Genomic DNA, 20217 nt, shown 5'->3' with positions numbered 1-20217 from the left:
CTCGTTATATCCGATTAATTTGTAAGCAAGCAGGGCATTAACACAGGTCATTGTGATCTTCCCACGATCTGTCAACACCTACACAGGAGTTCGTAGCGATCTGATAATATCTACACCGGAGTTCGAATGAAAACAGAGTATCCAGATATATAACTGTTTTCATTTTATTTTGTAATATCTTAAAATGTTTCAATTAAAATTTGGTGAAGGAGCCAAACCAAACTCTCATGATGATCAAACTCAGCACTGCAGATGTTACAGCTTATGACCCTTCAGCAGCTGTAGACAAATGGCTGTTAAAATTCGATGGTTTTATGTTAAATTAAATATTTAATGAGGTTTTTACGTAACATACTCACACCTACATACAGGACCAACAAAGTTTTCTACCATAATTAAAAAAAATCATCCAAATAATTCACTCAAAAGCATTGGGATTGACTTTAAGACAAGTATAATATTATAAGGTATGCTAGCCTACAACAGCTTAGCAAAAAGATTAAGTATTGTATGCTCATGATGCAGGGAGATGGTCTTCGTCGACTTAATTATTAGCGCCCACCCAAGGCTATGCCTGATGGGTATCCAACGAAAGAAGATTAGTCAGAGGATGTGTCTTCAGTCGAGGATTCAGATATCCAGGATGAGTAGACAAATGCTAAAGAAATCTTGGCAATTCTGAATGATTAAATGCATGATTTGTACATTAATCTGATAATATTAAAATGTTGTTAAAAATGTCATCTTTGTCTTTCGTCGTCATTTTTTACTTTTTGGGCCTGAAATAATCAGTCTGGGCCGGAAATGGCTGCATGATTATAGGACCTCATGGCCGGCAATAAATTATAATTTTGGGAAGGACTGAAATTGGGAAAATAAATTGTGATTTTTTTTCCCAATTGGGAATTTTTGAGCAAGTTTTGGAAAAAAACTAACTTTTTGCGATTGAGAATCGGGCCAAAAAAAAACCTGAGATATATCTGCACCAAGAAAATGTTGAACAAAAATATAGCATTACTCATCTATCCAGCCATTGTCGTAGAACATCTCTGCTAAGTATCGTGCCTCCTTCATCCAGCCCAGGTTCTACATTGAGAAAACAGCAACAAAACAACAGCAGGAATATACTGATATTAAATGTGTATCTTTGAATAATCAATAGTTGACTTAACGAACAGCACAATGTACACATCTGAAAACTCTAGTGTGTTTCCTGGATAGAGCCAGTACTTGGTGTCTTCTGGTGAGATCTAAAGAACGCTACAACAGTGTGGATTGAACCAATGACCTCCCGATCCCTGGTCGACACTACATCCAAACTCATAAATATAGCAAAAGAACATACGTTGCCAATTATTTTCAGCACAAAATTATCAATTGACATTTCATCATGACCCTTTATTATTTTGTCATTCATTTATACAACACTAAACTATGGGATATGATTTCCTACTGAACATGGAGTCAATCGGAAAGGTGGTGTGCGCAAATGAGGCACTGTTCTTATCTTATTATAGTGACCAATCGACAAGTAAATTTAAATCTAGCTTGAATGCAACATGAACAATTTTCAGACAAGAGAGCTTTCCATGATTTCCTACTTAACATGGAGTCAATCGGTAAGGTGGTGTGCGCAAATGAGGCACTGTTCTTATCTTATTATAGTGACCAATCGATAAGTAAATTTAAATCTAGCTTGAATGCGACATGAACAATTTTTCAGACAAAAGAGAGCTTTCCATTGTAAAAACAAACAAGAGCACCGCCTTGCGGGTGCATACCGCTCATCTATTTTCTTTTTTTTTTAAAGGTGAAGGGACTCTCATTTTCAATCACAAAGGAGGGAGGGGTGGAGTGAGGGTGTGGACATTTATTACATTATTTTCCAAAAATGCCTAAAAAATGCCATTTTTTTTATAAAATTCGGGGGGGGGGGGAGGGGGGGGGTATAGTGTGAGGGTGTGGTGGTCATTTGTGAGATGATCTTAAAAAAAAAAAATTAGGGGGGGATTCAAGTGGGGGGAGGGGGGGGGGTGGGGGGGATTATTGGGTGCGATGGTTGGACGGTATTTCAAACATAAAATAAAAAAAAAAATATTTGTGTTTTTTAACTGTTCAAAAAAAATAATTGGGGGGGGGGGGGTGGGGTGGGGGGGTATAGTGTGAGGGTGTGGTGGTCATTTGTGAGATGATTTAAAAAAAAAAAAAAAAAATTAGGGGGGGGGGGGGGGTTCGGGTGGGGGTGGGGGGGGGGGGGGGGGAGGGGGAAGGGGGGGGAGGGCACGGGGATGGTTTGGGTGGAGTCTATTGTGGTATGTCAGGTAAGAGTAGTTTTGTCAAAGTATCAATCAAATCTAATCATAAATAAAGAAGTTATAGCAATTTTAGCAAAATTTAATAATTTGACCTTGAGAGTCAAGGTCATTCAAAGGTCAAGGCATACATGCCATACGTCCCGGATTGTCCGGGACAGTCCCGGAAATGAAGAACTTGTCCCGCTGTCCCGGAAATCTGTCAAATGTCCCGGAATTTACAAAATCCATATATACATGTACCTTATCTTAGGCTTAACTGCACCTCGAATCTGTGTATATCTGCAGCGTCTCCATGACAATGCCTACCCGAATAGGCAGACTACGCTACGTGTCAAAATCGATCAATTAACAGGGGTCCTGTTATCATATCGATTGTCTCACGTTCGCGGTCAAACTGAAAAGGCGGCATTGTTTAATGTGGTTGTTAATTGACTTTAATCTACTACGTCATTATTTCCCGCTGCGTAAGGGCAAAGGATAGTTGTTCACACATCTGAAGTCCAACATCGCTGAGTAAAAAATTAAAAGCAGTTTATGTTTCGCACGTTTAACCGACAAAAAAAGTTGAGTAAAAAAGTAAGCATATAAAAACGTCATCCTCACTAGGTTTATTATTGTCTTGTTCTAAACCCCCGGTGAATGAATGAATAAAGGCGTATCAACAACTACGCGTTACACACCGGTCTTAATAACAATAATGCAGTGACGTCACCATCTACGTTTAGAACGCTTACACTTAAAACACGTGGCTTGTATCTAGTAACGGAAGTAGTAATGTTTAATTTGATGTTATTAGATCAAGTGTATTTCGGATAGGCTTTCGTACTTTTGCAATTAACGATGCGAAACAAAAAAAAAACGTACCAAAAATGCATATGTCTATAAATATCGCTACATTTAATACATGTCCCGGAAAATCGGCAAAAGTCCCGGACAATTTAACTCAATGTCCCGGAATTGGTCTGAAAAATTATGGCATGTATGTATGGTCAAGGTAAAATTCAACTTGCCAGGTACAGTAACCTCATGATAGCATGAAAGTATTTGAAGTTTGAAAGCAATAGCCTTGATACTTAAGAAGTAAAGTGGATCGAAACACAAAATTTAACCATATATTCAAAGTTACTAAGTCAAAAAAGGGCCATAATTCCGTAAAAATGACAACCAGAGTTATGCAACTTGTCCTTTTACTGTACCCTTATGATAGTTTGCAAGTGTTCCAAGTATGAAAGCAATATCTATGATACTTTAGGGGTAAAGTGGACCAAAACACAAAACTTAACCAAATATTTCAATTTTCTAAGTATAAAGGGCCCATAATTCCGTCCAAATGCCAGTCAGAATTACATAACTTTGCCTGCACAGTCCCCTTATGATAGTTAATAAGTGTTGCAAGTATGAAAGCAATAGCTTTGATACTGTAGGAATAAAGTGGACCTAAACACAAAACTTTAACAAATTTTCAATTTTCTAAGTATAAAAAGGGCACATAATTCTGTCAGAATGCCAGTCAGAGTTACATTACTTTGCCTGCACAGTCCCCTTATGATAGTTAATAAGTGTTGCAAGTATGAAAGCAATAGCTTTGATACTGTAGGAATAAAATGGACCTAAACACAAAACTTAACAAAAAATTTCAATTTTCTAAGTATAAAAAGGGCACATAATTCTGTCAAAATGCACGCCAGAGTTATCTAACTTTGCCTGCGCAGTCCCCTCATGATAGTTAGTAAGTGTACCAAGTTTGAATGCAATAGCATTGATACTTTCTGAGAAAAGTGGACCTAAACGAAAAACTTAACCAAAATTTTCAATTTTCTAAGTATAAAAAGGGCACATAATTCTGTCAAAATGCACACCAGAGTTATCTTACTTTGCCTGCCTAGTCCCCTCATGATAGTAAGTAAGTGTACCAAGTTTTAATGCAATAGCATTGATACTTTCTGAGAAAAGTGGACCTAAACGCAAAACTTAACCAAAATTTTCAATTTTCTAAGTATAAAAAGGGCACATAATTCTGTCAAATTGCACGCCAGAGTTATCTAACTTTCCCTGCCCAGTCCTCTCATGATAGTAAGTAAGTGTACCAAGTTTGAATGCAATGGCATTGATACTTTCTGAGAAAAGTGGACCTAAACGCAAAACTTAACCGGACGCCAACGCCGACGCCAACACCAAGGTGATGACAATAGCTCATAATTTTTTTTCAAAAAATAGATGAGCTAATAAAATAAGAGGATAATCAAATGTACAACACATATCCTAATAAGTAGCATGATGTTTCTGGATGTGAATGTTGAAAAAAGGGAAACTTTTGTAATTGTGTACAAAGGATGATAAAAATGGCACATGCACAACTTCGTATCATAAAACATTCAAACTTAACCCTGACAAGTGTAGGAAAGAATTTTTGTTCTACGGTAAGACTAACGTCCATGTTGAATCTAGTAAATCCCCCTTAACTAAGAAACAGCTAGTATTCAAATTCTTATTGAAATCCTGCATACCTCCCTGCTCTTGGCCATTTTAAACTGACCAATGAGTGCATTGCTGATGGACTCTCTGTCCGTGCTGCGCATGTAACCAAGCTTGTACACCAAGTCCTTGGCGGCAATCTGTCTGCCATGCTCTGTCATGGCGAGGGCATAGTCCAAGTATGTTGCATAATCAGACTCAACAATCTTCACCCTCTGTGATTGCTCTTTCTCTTTCTCTGACACGTTCTCTTTGTCAGCATCTTCTCCTACAAAAAAGATCAGGGGCCATTCATAAAGACCCTGGAGGCCTTTTTTTTTAATAATCTACTTTTTCAAGCTTTAATAACAATAAACTAAGATTCCCCACCTACTTTTTTAAATTCATCCATCTACTTTAAAACTTAATAGACCCAGAATAAAAAACAATGTTTGTGATGAAATGACCACAATTTTCAGTCCCAAATATATGAGCCTCAATCTGGGAAAACAGGGCTTAATGCATGTGCGTAAACAATCCTAGATTAGCTTGTGCAGTCCTCACAGGGTAATCAGGGAATAATTTTCGCTTTTATGGAATTTTTGGTTTACAGAAATTTTCTTATAATAAATGAAAATCAAATTAAGGTGAAAGTGATGTCCCTGATTCTGCACAAGCCAATGTGGGACAACACTTTACACAGATGCATTAAGCCAAATTTTCCCAGAAAGACGCTCATATAAATTTCAAGCGCCACAGAACGGGTACCCATTTCTGTGTATCCAGAGTTGACATGGGCAAAGGGGCATTTCTTGTCTTTCCAGCACTTCTGCCCTTTCTTGAAGTACTTGCACACCTTCCTATCACGTTTACCTGCAAATCCATGGCAAAGCGGTAATCATCAATTATAATATGAGCCTTGTTGTAAGAAAACTGGTTTTAAGGCATATACAAAGTGTCATCTCAGATTAGCCTCTGCAGTCTAAACTTAAAAGGAAAAATTCCATAAAAGTGGAAAGTGTTGTCCCTGTTTAGCCTTTGCAGTCTGCACAGGCCAATCTGGGATGACACTTAAACACATGCATTTAGCCCAGTTTTCCACGAAACAAGGCTTACATATTTTTTACAATTAATCAAAGCAAAATATTATGAAGTTGAAACCTTCAAATATAAACATTCATTCTAAACAAGCAAATTCATTGAATTGATATCCCTCGCCAAATAAATTTTGTTTATGGATGGGTGAAAATCCCTTGATATATGCTATAATCATAAAAAATAACTAGAAATGGCGCGGCAGAGGCCGACGCGTATCCCCACACCGCATGTTTGACCCAGGGGTGCCCCAGGGTTGGTAATGGGGCCATGCATAGTTGAGATTGACTGTATTGTCATAAGAGCAGTTCAGTATCAATTAGAATGGAATTGGTGTGGAAATGAAGAAATTATAGTAAAAGGCAATTTTGGATGGGCGGGGTGCCCCAGGGTTGTTAATGGGGCCATACATAGTTGAGATTGACCGTATTTGTCATAAGAGAGGTTCAGTATAAATTTGAAGTAAATCGGTGTAGAAATGAAGAAATTATAGTAAAAGGCAATTTTTGGTGGGCGTGGCCTATGTGGGCGGGGTGCCCCAGGGTTGGTAATGGGGCCATGCATAGTTGAGATTGGCTGTATTGTCATAAAAGAGGTTCATTATAAATTTGAAGTGAATCGGTGTAGAAATGAAGAAATTATAGTAAAAGGACATTTTGGGTGGGCGTGGCCTTTGTAGGCGGGGCGCCCCAAGGTTGGTTATGGGGCCATGCATAGTTGAGATTGACCGTATTGTCATAAGAGAGGTTCAGTATCAATTTGAAGTGAATCGGTGTAGAAATGAAGAAATTATAGTAAAAGGCAATTTTGGGTGGGCGTGACCTATGTGGGCAGGGCGCCCCAGGGTTGGTAATGGGGCCATGCATAGCTGAGATTGACTGTATGTCATAAGAAAGGTTCAGTATCAATTTGAAGTGAATCGGTGTAGAAATGAAGAAATTATAGTAAAACTGCAATTTTGGGTGGGCGTGGTCTATGTGGGCGGGGTGCCCCAGGGTTGGTAATGGGGCCATGCATAGTTGAGATTGACCGTATTGTCATAAGAGAGGTTCCGTATCAATTTGAAGACAATGGGTGTAGAAATAAAGAAATTATAGTAAAATAACCTTTAAAAAATTAGTAAAAATCTCTGACCTGGCCCCACCCCAACCCCCATAACTTTTGACCCAGGGGTCAGATCAAAATTCCAAATAGTGCAGGGTCGCACATATGCTCATAGCTACCATGTGTGTAAGTTTCAAGGTTCTAGTGCTAATAGTGTAGGAGGAGATAGTGGCCAGGATGGACAGACAGACAGAAGGACGGTGGAGATAACCACAATATCCTGACGCTTTTCAAAAAGCATGGGGATAATTCAGTGTAGGGTTATTATTTTTATGCATTGAAATTCTTCTCATTGATCTCTATACACCCATGACATTTCATGTTGTAATCTTGAAGCATATATGAGATAAAGCCTTGAAAAGTTACACCATACAAAATAATAAAGGGCAATAACTCTTTTCATGTTGAAATGTTGTATCGTATCTGATATACAGCCCTGAAATGTGCCATCATACAAAAACAACAAAAGGGCTATAACTCTTATTTAAGAAAGTAAAGGGTTATCATGGTTCTTAAGCATGGCACTTCTCATTAATATCAATACTACCATGAAGTTTCATGTTGAAGTCTTGCAACGTATCAGAGATTTAGCCCTGAAAAGTTACATCTAATAAACAAGAGATGTGTTTGTCAGAAGCACAATGCCCCCTATTGCGCCACTTTGAAATAAAATTTCAATAGATCATTTGGCAGGTTTTGAAATTATCTCCCTTTTAAAGCTTATTACTTCCCTTGGATTGTATTTTTTTACCTTTGACCTTGAAGGATGACCTTGACCTTTCACCACTCAAAATGTGCAGCTTCATAAGATACACATGCATGCAAAATATCAAATTGCTTTCTTCAATATAGCAACAAGAGGGCCAAGATAGCCCTAGTTTGCTCACCTGAGAGGAGTCGGTTCATTCAATCTTTACCAAATGTCAAACTTGACCTAGATATTGTCCAGACAAACATCCTGGTCAAGTTTCATAATTATTTTATCTGCGAGTCATGATCAATGTACCTATGAAGTTTCATGATCCTAGGCGTAAGCATTCTTGAGCTATCATCCGGAAACCATTTTTCTAAGTTGAGTCACCGTGACCTTGACAGCCATTGTGTGAATACGTTTTTTGGTACTGTGACCTTGACCTTTGACCTAGTGACCTGATAATCAATAGGGGTCATCTGTGAGTCATGATCAATATACCTAAGAAGTTTCATGAACCTAGGCATAAGCGTTCTTGAGTTATCATCTAGAAACCATTTTACTATTTCAGGTCACCGTGATCTTGACCTTTGACCTAGTGACCTGAAAATCAATAGTGGTCATCTGCGAGTCATGATCATTGTACCTATGAAGTTTCATGATCCTAGGCATAAGCGTTCTTGAGTTATCATCCAGAAACCATTTTACTATTTCAGGTCACCGTGACCTTGACCTTTGACCTAGTGACCTGAAAATCAATAGGGGTCATCTTCGAGTCATGATCAATGTACCTATGAAGTTTCATGATCCTAGGCATAAGCGTTCTTGAGTTATCATCTGGAAACCATTTTACTATATTGGGTCACCGTGACCTTGACCTTTGACCTAGTGACCTGAAAATCAATAGGGGTCATCTACGAGTCATGATCAATGTACCTATGAAGTTTCATCATCCTAGGCCTAAGCGTTCTTGAGTTATCATCCGGAAACCATTTTACTATTTCGGGTCATTGTGACCATGACCTTTGACCTAGTTACCTGAAAACCAATAGGGGTCAGCTACGAGTTATGATCAATGTACCTATGAAGTTTCATGATCCTAGGCCTAAGCGTTCTTGAGTTATCATCCGGAAACCATTTTACTATTTCGGGTCATCAGGCCTTGACCTTTGACCTAGTGACCTGAAATCAATAGGGGTTATCTGCGAATATGATCAATGCATCTATGAAGTTTCATCATCCTAGGCCTAAGCGTTCTTGAGTTATCATCCGGAAACCATTTTACTATTTCGGATCATTGTGACCTTGACCTTTGACCTAGTGACCTGAAAATCAATAGGGGTCATCTGCGAGTCATGATCAATGTATCTATGAAGTTTCATGATCCTAGGCATAAGTGTTCTTGAGTCATCATCCGGAAACCATTTTACTATTTCGGGTCATCGTGACCTTGACCTTTGACCTAGTGACCTGAAAATCAATAGAAGTCATCTGCGAGTCATGATCAATGTACCTATGAAGTTTCATGATCCTTGGCATATGCGCTCTCTCGGACCGACATCAGCAAAACAATATACCCCCTCTTCTTCGAAAGGGGGGGGGGCATAATGAGAAAACTGCCCCCCTCCCAGCAGCCATGAAAATGTTTTGAGCAAGTTTCATGAAAATTGGGCCAAAAATGTGACTTCAACTGTGTTTACATGTTTTCACTATATACATATAGAGAAAAATGCCCCGCCCACTGGCGGCCATGTTTGTTCACCGTTCCCGACCATTTTCAAACTCGTCCGAGATATCAATAAAACCAATGTTTTGACCAACTTTCATGATGATTGGGCAAACATTGTGCCTTCTAGAGTGTTTACAGGGTTTCTTTATAGCAAAATAGGGAAAACTGCCACTATATACATATAGAGAAAAATGACCCGCCCACTGGCGGCCATGTTTTTTCACCGATCTCGACAATTTTCGAACTCATCCGAGACATCAATTGAACCAATGTTTTGACAAACTTTCATGATGATTGGGCAAAAATTGTGACTTCTAGAGTGTTTACAAGGTTTCTCTATAGCCAAATAAGGAAAACTGCCCCGCCCACTGGCAGCCATGTTTTTTAACGGATCGGAACCACTTTTGAACTCAACCAAGATATCATTAAGACAAACATTTTCATTAAGTTACGTGAAGATTGGGCCTGAAATGTGACTTCTACAGTGTTTACAAGGTTTTTCTTTTTCTGACCTAGTGACCTAGTTTTTGACCCGGCACAACCCAGTTGTGAACTCGACAGAGATTTCAATTGAACAAAGCTTCTGACAAAGTTTCATGAAGATGGGACAAGAAATGTGGCCTCTAGAGTGCTTACGAGCAAATGTTAACGGACGGACGGACGGACAAACAAAGACCGGTCACAAAAGCTTACCTGAGCAATCAGGTGAGCTAAAAAGTCATGGCCAATGTTAAAGTTTTCAGACGGAGAGACACCATATATTTGACATTTGACCTTGAAGGATGACCATGACCTTCACCTTTCACCACTCGAAATGGTCAGCTCCATGAGATACACATGCATGCCAAATATCAAGTTGCTATCTTCAATAGTGCAAAAGTTATGGCCAATGTTAAATTTTTTGGACGGACGGACAGACCCCATATATTAGACATTTGACCTTGAAGGATGACCTTGACCTTCACCTTTCACCACTCAAAATGTGCAGCTCTGTGAGATGCACATGCATGCCAAATATCAAGTTGCTATCTTCAATATTGAAAAAGTTATGGCCAATGTTAAAGTTTTTAAAAACGGACAGACGCCATATATTAGACATTTGACCTTGAAGGATGACCTTGACCTTGCACCACTCAAAATGTGCAGCTCCGTGAGATGCAGATGCATGCCAAATATCAAGTTGCTTTCTTCAATATTGAAAAATTTATGGCCATTAAAGTTTTCGGACAGACGGACAGACAGACTGACATACACACATACTGACACACTGACGGACAGTTCAGCTGTCATACGTCACCCAACTGGGGGCATAAAAAACTAAATTTTCTTTGATCAAAAAGACACAAGGTTGAAAAATTATCTGACAATGAAACCTGTACCGTACTTATTCAAGCAAAAATTTGTTACAAGGTACCTTTATTTCCGCTCTTCTGTGAGTGTTTTTCAACATGCTCGGGTTGTTCAATCAGGCTACTGGCATCATCTTCAACAACAGGGCAGGACTTGTCATCAACTTCTTCAGAATTTCCTTCTTCTAATGCCGATTCCTTATGTGCACATGTGGCTTGATCCATTGATTCTTTTCTCTCAGGCTCACCATCTGTCTTCATCTGTTTCTCACTGACTGACTGTTCCTTATCATGATCTGTACTGTTTACTCGCTGTTCATCAATGGTCTCATTGTTCTGCTTCTTATCAATAGCCTTTTTCTTATTCCCTGATTCATTCTGCTTAACATGCTCATCTTTGTTTGTTTGATTATGGTCCGAGACTTTAAACTTACCAACATCTGATTCTGTTGTGATTGCTGAGGACTTCATCTCAACTCCATTCTTCTTCTGGTGTTTGTCTTCATCTATTTGTGTCTTGTAAGCATCCTTTCCATGATTGACATCTGAATCTGTTATTACGTCAAAACCCTCATCAACATTGGCAGAGACATTGATATCAATATTGGTAGAGACATTTATCTTGCCATCTGGAAAATAAAGAATCATAAATGAAAACAACAAGAGATGTGTTTGTCAGAAACACAATGCCCCCTATTGCGCCGCTTTGAAGCCATATACTTGACCTTTGACCTTGAAGGATGACCTAGTCCTTTCACCACTCACAATGTGCAGCTCCATGAGATACACATGCATGCCAAATATCAAGTTGCTATCATCAATATTGCAAAAGTTATGACCAATGTTAAAGTTTTCGGACGGACGCACAGACTGACAGAAAGTTCAACTGCTATATGCCACCCTACCGGGGACATAAAAATAAACAACAAGAGATGTGTTTGTCAGAAACACAATGCCCCCTTCTGCGTCTCTTTGAATCCATATATTTGACCTTTGACCTTAAAGGATGACCTTGACCTTTCACCATTCAAAATGTGCAGCCGCATGAGATACACATGCATCCCAAATATCAAGTTGCTATCTTCAATATTGCAAAAGTTATGACCAATGTTAAAGTTTTAGGACTGACAGACAGACAGACTGACAGACAGTTCAAATACTATATGCCACACTTCGGGGGCATAAAAAGAGCATATACATGAATTATTTTAGCTACACTGACAATAAATAATACATTATAGATGAAAAATCATCAACAGTGAATTAAATGACTTCTGTGCTGGATTAAATTTCCCATAGAGATAAATGTGTGTCAAACCTTCTTTAAACAAATATTACACCATTATGATGAATATCAAATATTTTCTCAAAAGTATTAAAATCCATGAGTTTATATAAAGGACATTTACATCTCTTGTTTTGTGCTTGTTATTATTATGATATTATAGTCATCATTTAGCAAAGTATTAACTATCAATTTGATCAAAGTTTGAGCAGTACAGCCAATGACTAATTTGACTTAAATTGCGAAATTAGTGGTGTTGCTGTTTTGCTAAAAAATTCTTAAAAATAAATTGATAATAAAAGTGTTTTCAGCATTACTTTGGTTGAACTTATAAGGCTGGATGGGAGATTTTATTTTTTGGGGAAATTTCAGTTCGGAATATTAAGGTCCCATTTGGGAAAAATATATACTTTTTCCCATTGGGAATGGGGCAGAATACTGGACCCAAATTTTAAGGAAAAAAACACTGGAATGTGTTATAACCTGAAGGCTGAATGTGTTCCCAGTCTGCACTAGTGGTAGACTCTGTCCTTAGCTTAGAGATGGTAGGGTCAAGCACACCGCTCTCGGAGCCAGTTTTAGTCAGGGCACAATCCTCGACAAGCCCGCCAGATGCCCCATCAGCTGGACCATCTTCCAATGTGTCGTGTTGCCTCGTTGGGTCCAAGTGGGTATTTTCTGTTGGTGTTTTTGCTGCAGTAGCATTCACAGGAACCGCCTGTGGTCGCCCTTTAGTCAACAACAACATCATTTGTTGTCATGGCAATGATACAATACACACTTGAATGCATTTAACATTTAAAGTCGAGAATAGATTTTTGTTTAGAAGATTTTTTTCAGAAGACACAGCCTTTAAAAAAAGCATAAACAAGAATATCAGTGAAACTGATGGATGCTCCCTGATGATGCGCTTTGTCAATGTATGTGTTAATAAACACCTAAACAAATCTATTTTTAGCCTCGGTGACCTTGACCCCAGTGACCTCAAACCTCATCAAAAGGTAGAGGTCCATGCAAGGTACCTACATGCCAAATATGAAAGCGATTGGTAAAGTATTTAAGGCGCTATGAGAAACGGTAGCAAAAGTGTGACAGAAGGAAGTCTATTATTAGCCTCGGTGACCTTGACCCCAGTGACCTCAAACCTCATCAAAAGGTAGAGGTCCATGCATGGTACATACATGCCAAATATGAAAGTGATTGGTAAAGTATTGAAGGCGCTATGAGAAACTGTAGCAAAAGTATGACGAAAGGAAGTAAGTAAGGAAAGACAAACTGGCAACTATATGCTCCGCCGAAATTTTATTTCGGGGAGCATGAAAACAGAAAGTGTTATCCCTGATTTAATAGCCTGTGAAAATTGCACAGGCTAATCTGGGATGATACTTTACACACTTAAAAGAATGATTATGCAAACAATTTGTATGCATGACTTTATGACTGGAAACTTCAAACATGTAAAAAATATCTGCATATGACTGCTTTGATTGACTCAAATAAATACAAGTAATTTAAATGTTTCATTTAAGTGAATACCATGTTTAATTAAGAATAACCAGTTACTGCCCTGTCATTGTGTAATATATCAGGTGAGGCTTAGAATAAATAGTACCAATCCTGATACATGTTTAGTACAAAACAATAGGGCAATAAACTGTTTTTCTGTTATTTTATACAGGTGTCACTGTCTTGGACTATGCCCCAATTTTGAAAAGCATCAAATAAATATAATCCCTACAACATTTGTTTTCCGTTTCTTTTAGGTGTATAAAATGTACTACATCTTGGTATCAAACGCTTTTTCCTGTGGAATGTCATTCATTTCTTCCAAAAATGAAGACTTCATAGTTTATTCTGCGTACATGTAATAAGTTGTCAGTCTTACCCCCAAACATTGACAGATATAAATGCCTCCTCACCTGATATTAATAATTATATCAGGCTGATAAATATCATTTGAAATCAATATTTTAGTGGCTTGTTTAATACACACTAGCCTCTTGAGAACACTGAATTCAGAGTCCTGCACTTACTCAACAATGTGTACAGTTTTCCAAATATGTTGATCATGGCAAAGTTATCTTCTCAAAAGTCCGTACCTGAAACATTTAATATATCACTATAATTTGAATGCTTAGCACCCAATAAATCATACCAGATTTGTACCATTTGATGCACATTCCCGGCCTACAGGGGTTTTTCAGCACTGTCTGCGCCTCCAGAAAACGGAGGCACTCCCAAAGCAAACGGACCCTATCCCAAACCGAAATTATAAAAAAAATCCCAATTTCTAAAAAAAAAAAAAAGTTTTTTTGTTTTTTTAAGAGTGAAGTGTCTTTTAACTTGTGTGACAAACCAGTGTTTTTTTTGGTAAAAAATATCTGCTTTAAGGTTTTGACTGTACAGTTCTTATCTCAGAGTGTAACTGTAACTGAAAAACAAAACTGCAGTACTAGATTAAACGTTGAACATGCCCAATATTGCATCTGTTTATATAAAGAAGACAAAATAACAAATAAAAACAAATTTATTTGTTAAACCACTGAGTTATTTAAGCATGATAAATTCCCAATTTTTTCCCAAATGAGCCGTTTCATCGAAGCAAAGATTCCCAAAATGGCCAATTTTGTCGATACAAAATTCCCAATTTGGTCAGACTCCTTTTCCCAAAATAGGCAGAAAAACCCCTGGCCTATTAAACGCCCATCCTCATATTTGTTTAGATATATGAAAACCATTCCAATTAAAACAAAAGGATCGTTAATGCTTCATTTCAAGTCCATTGTTAATCAACACCAAAAATAGTTTTTTGTGATAATCACTCTCTGCTGGCCCATTCCACTCATTTGTGGTATACTATATTTAGGAATGTCATCATTTAAAATTACCGTATAATCAAAAATTATGTATATGGCTGGAGGAATTGAGATCAGTGTACACCTTAATTTAACTTTGATTCAGTTTTTAGTATTTCATGATTTGCATAACAATGACTATTACATGTACATAAAATGGTTAACAAACAAACAATTGACACAAGTTATTTCAAATGTATAATTATAATACAAGTGTAATCCCAAACACATTTTCAATTAATTTTGTTCAAGTGACTTTAAAAAAAATCTAGCTTCAAATATACACACGATTGTCTGTATTTATTGTCACAGTGTTTGTTTTCCTCACCACTTTGAGGCTGGTACCGTTACCGGACACATTGGGAAAAATCAAGTAATTTTTATCCAAATTGGGAAATTAATTAATTATGCTGAAAACTTCATAAAGCATGTACAAATAATAAGTTGCATATTAACTTCAAAGTGGAAAGTGATTCATGCAAAAGAAGTTAACGGCGAGTCCATTAGACTTAATACTGTTTTAACCAGCGTTTTACCTTCCCCAACTGGGAAAAGCACCTTTACCTGTACCATAACAATTGGGGAAAAATTGGCGTGAAGAACCTGAAATTGGGAAAATTCGCGTTGTGAAATCACCCAATTGGAAATTATATGTGCCTTTTTAATTGCTTGGTATCAAAAGCACAAATAAACTCAAATATTTATTTACATTCATTTTGGCTTCAAATGTTCAGTTTCAGTGCTCAGTTTCAGTGCTCATTTTAATTGTTAACTTGCAGATAATGCACTACTGGAACAAAATTGATGAAAGTGTTCTTCCTTTTGGGAATTCTTTAGACTGCAATTGGAAATTTTGTAGTTTTTCTTCATTTGGGAAAGTTCCTTTTACGGGTACTTTATAAAGAAGGAAAAAAATTGCTGGTTGAAACTGCAGTCTAAACTGAATATTTGATACATGATCCTCAATTAAGAAAAGGTCAAATAGTGCAATAAAAGTGTGAGTTATAATTATTGCCGGTAATTGGTTAGGCTGTTGATGTTATTTCATGGAAAGTGTTTATATACTACTTAACAAATAGATTTAAAGTGTGATTCCAAGGCACTGAACAATTGTGAATCTGTTATGCTTGAATAACCCTGTGTCAATATCAATGGATAATGTCACTGATTTTGTGGCATTTTTATGCCTTCTACACTTATTGGTCCATACGTTGTACTCCTCGCAGATAAAACCGTGGCCAATTAGTTAGGCTTGTTTATATTGATTGCTCATTGTCGGCACGGGAACTACTTAAAAGTACCGCGGGTACTCTTTAAGTATACTTAAACTACGCGAACCGCGATTTTTGCCTTATTTGCGGAGTCACTGTGGACAGTTTGATTTTTTAGTGGAAAAGCACTGAACTTTCACTCGCGGGAGTGCAAGGTAATCTTTGCGGTGATTCCTCGCAATTTTGTGGTGATTCACCGTGATCCCAGTGGATATCGGTGATTTGCCAATTCATGCATATAAACCGAATTGTACAGATAACTGTATACTACCCCTTTAAATGTAGTGTTTAATCAAGGCCTAATCAGTGCGGCGCCCCGCCATTCCCCTTTTGTCGGAGCGCCATGTTGCCCCTTTCAAAACCAGTAGCGCCACATGCCCTTTTATCTAGATCCATATGTATCAAGTCTTACCTGCTTTTGCAATCGTGTGTTATCTCGGTGTCCCCAAGACGCCCATATTAATGCATGACTGCATTTGACGCAATTAAAGAGGGCCTATTACCCGAAAAAGTGCTGTAAAAATCAATAATAATCCTATAGCAGTTAATTTCGCGAGTTGGTATAACCTCCAAATACAATACGTTAACTTCGCCTAAGGCATTTTTGTGATGCATACATCATTTTGATTGGCTAAGCAGCATTTTCAATGGAAACCAATCAGAAAAGGAAGTTTGTTCTTAAGAAAACGGCATGCGTTATTTGTCAACAAATTAATGATAGTCAGGTTTCTAAATGACAAACAACGATGACCTAAACTTCTGGTGCAGACTATTTATCTGAAATAAACCAGCAATAGTTGTTATTCAGTCCTCACATATAACTGGTTTTTTTGCTCACTTACATAAGGTACATATTAAAACAAGCTATGTGTTTGTCAGAAACACTATGTCCCCTTTTGCGCCGCTTTGAAGCTATATATTTGACCTTTGACCTTGAAGGATGACCTTGACATTTCACCACTCAAAATGTGCAGCTCCATGAGATACACATGCATGCCAAATATCAATTTGCTATCTTCAATCTTGCAAAAGTATTCATTAAATGAGCGATTTTGACCCATATATTTGACCTTTGACCTTGAAGGATGACCTTGACCTTTCACCACTCAAAATATGCAGCTCCACGAGATACAAATGCATGCCAAATATAAAGTTGCTATCTTGAATATTGCAAAAGTTATTGCAAATGTTAAAGTTTGGGCAAACAAACACACAAACCAACAGACTGGGCAAAAACAATATGTCCCTCACTTTAGTGGTGGGGGACATAAAAATTACCTAAACTAGAAATGGCGCGGCAGAGGCCGAAGCATATCCCCACGCCGCATGTTTGACCCAGGGGCACCCTAGGGTTGGTAATGGGGCCATGTATAGTTGAGATTGACCATATTGTCATAAGAGAAGTTCAGTATCAATTAGACAATTTTGGGTGGGTGTGGTCTATGTGGGCAGGGGGCCACAGGGTTGGTAATGGAACGATGCATAATTGAGATTGACCGTATTGTCATTAGAGAAGTTCAGTATCAATTAGAAGTGAATCAGTGTAAAAATGAAGAAATTATAGTAAAAGGCAATTTTGGGTGGGTGTGGCCTATGTGGCCAGGGCGCCCCAGGGTTGGTAATGGGGCCATGCATAGTTGAGATTGACTGTATTGTCATAAGAGAAGTTCAGTATAAATTTGAAGTGAATCGGTGTAGAAATGAAGAAATTATAGTAAAAGGCAATTTTGGGTGGGTGTGGTCTATGTGGGCAGGGGGCCCCAGGGTTGGAAATGGGGCCATGCATAGTTGAGATTGACCGTATTGTCATAAGAGTGGTTCAGTATCAATTTGAAGTGAATCGGTGTAGAAATGAAGAAATTATAGTAAAAGGCAATTTTGGGTGGGTGTGGTCTATGTGGGCGGGGTGCCCCAGGGTTGGTAATGAGGCCATGCATAGTTGAGATTGACTGTATTGTAATAAGAGAGGTTCAGTATCAATTTAAAGTCAATCGGTGTAGAAATGAAGAAGTTAATGTAAAATAAGCTAAACAAGAGTGCCACACTGTCACAAGATACGCCCGTTCGAAGGTTTTGGACACCATGCTCAATGCTTGAAATGCACTAAGTGACCTCGAGACCTAGTTATTGACCCGGCATGACCCATATTTGAACTTGACCTAGATATCATTTAGATGTAACACATGACTAAATTTGGTGAAGATCAGATGAAAACTACTTTAATAAGAGAGCGGACACCATGCTAAATGCTTGAAATGCACTATGTGACCTTGTTTTTGACCCGGCATGACCCATATTCGAACTTAACCTACATATCATCTAGACACAACTTCTGACCACATTTGGTGAAGATCGGGTGAAAACTACTTCAATTAGAGAGCGGACACCATGCTAAATCCTTGAAATGCACTAAGTGACCCTGTTACCTAGTTTTTGACCCGGCATGACCCATATTCGAATTTGACCTAGATATTGTCTAGACACAACTTCTGACCAAGTTTGGTGAAGATTGGATGAAAACTATTTGAATTAGAAAGCGGACACTGCTGAGGACACCGCCGCCCGCCCGCCAAAGGTGAAACTATAATACGTCCCGTTTTTAAAAACGGGTGTATAAAAAATGAGTGAAAATCTCTGACCTTCCACCCAACCCCCCATAACTTTTGACCCAGAGATATCAAAATTCCAAATAGTGCAGGGTCGCACATATGCTCATGGCTACCACGTGTGTAAGTTTCAAGGTTCTAGTGCTAATAGTGTAGGAGGAGATAGTGGCCAAGACGGACGGACAGACAGACGGCGGAGATAACCACAATATCACCACGCTTTTCAAATAGCGTGGGGATAATCAACGACGTTACGTATTGTAATTCTGCAAATGATCCGAATTTTTTTGTTTATACTAGATTATTTGTAAGACACAAGGGCCGTAACGGTATAGATTGTTATTACTTAAAGATTAGCCGAGTTTTGAAAACTGTCTATTACAAGTCAAATCCTCGCCGATTGTAAAGAACTTTTATTTACATGTATATGTATAACTTTTTTTTTTATTTAATGACTACATGGTATGAGAGGCAAACCTGCATAAACATGTACCGCCGTTGGTTTGACTCTCATTGTCACAAGGAACATGCAGATATTTAACGCTGTTTGAAACTTTCTTTGTTCAATGTATCATTAACTAGAAATGGCGCGGCAGAGGCCGAAGCGTAACCCCACGCCGCATGTTTGACCCGGGGTGCCCAAGGGTTGGTAATGGGGCCATGCATAGTTGAGATTGACCGTATTGTCATAAGAGAAGTTCAGTATCAATTAGAAATGAATCGGTGGAGAAATGAAGAAGTTAGAGTAAAAGGCAATTTTGAGTGGGTGTGGTCTATGTGGGCCGGGCGCCCCAGGGTTGTTAATGGGGCCATTCATAGTTGAGATTGACTGTATTGTCAAAAGAGAAGTTCAGTATCAATTAGAAGTGAATTGGTGTAGAAATTAAGAATTATTGTAAAAGGCAATTTTTGGTGGGGGTGGTCTATGTGGGCGGGGCGCCCCAGGGTTGGTAATGGGGCCATGCATAGTTGAGATTGACCGTATTGTCATAAGAGAATTTCAGTATCAATTTGAAGTAAATCGGTGTAGAAATAAAGAAGTTAATGTAAAATAACCTAAAGAAATGAGTGAAAATCTCTGACCCGGCCCCACCCCAACCCCCATAACTTTTGACCCAGGGGTCAGCTAAAAATTTTAAATGGTGCAGGGTCGCACATATGCTCATAGCTACCATGTGCAGTAATTTTTTTGCTTTTTTTTGTTACAGCTTGTGTCATTTGGATTGGGAAAATTAGCGCGATAAACCATGAAATTGGGAAAAAAGCACGATAAACCATGATATTGGGAAACATTATATGATTATAAGAACAGAATTTAAGTTGCTACATGTAAGTTCATGTTCGACAGCATTTTTATATTTTAAATAAAGTGTTACTTTAATGTCTTCTTACAATGAATACAAGATAGTTAATATGCTTCCACATGCATATTAAACCTGCAATAATCTATAAATTCTTAAATA

The 20217-nt window shown here is 38.2% G+C and overlaps 1 protein-coding gene across 4 annotated transcripts in view; it reads right to left on the bottom strand.

The window, feature by feature from the left end:
* Positions 1-20217, bottom strand: part of LOC127854247 (uncharacterized) — a 31731-nt gene that overhangs the window by 5966 nt on the left and 5548 nt on the right. For 2 of the 4 annotated variants that reach the window (XM_052389266.1, XM_052389267.1), the window contains exons 2-7: positions 14056-14121; positions 12506-12751; positions 10803-11366; positions 5538-5642; positions 4823-5058; positions 1019-1086 (exon numbers count right to left, since the gene is read on the bottom strand). In XM_052389266.1, coding sequence (XP_052245226.1) covers positions 1019-1086; positions 4823-5058; positions 5538-5642; positions 10803-11366; positions 12506-12751; positions 14056-14092 — 1256 coding nt within the window. In that variant the 5' untranslated portion in view covers positions 14093-14121. The remainder of the gene's footprint in view (positions 1-1018; positions 1087-4822; positions 5059-5537; positions 5643-10802; positions 11367-12505; positions 12752-14055; positions 14122-20217) is intronic. The other 2 variants (XM_052389268.1, XM_052389269.1) reach the window with 2 other exon arrangements.

Source organism: Dreissena polymorpha, chromosome 12 (genome assembly GCF_020536995.1).
Source record: "Dreissena polymorpha isolate Duluth1 chromosome 12, UMN_Dpol_1.0, whole genome shotgun sequence".
In the NCBI taxonomy this organism is placed as follows: Eukaryota; Metazoa; Mollusca; class Bivalvia; order Myida; family Dreissenidae; genus Dreissena; species Dreissena polymorpha.
This window is presented reverse-complemented; position numbering and strand designations above follow the sequence as displayed.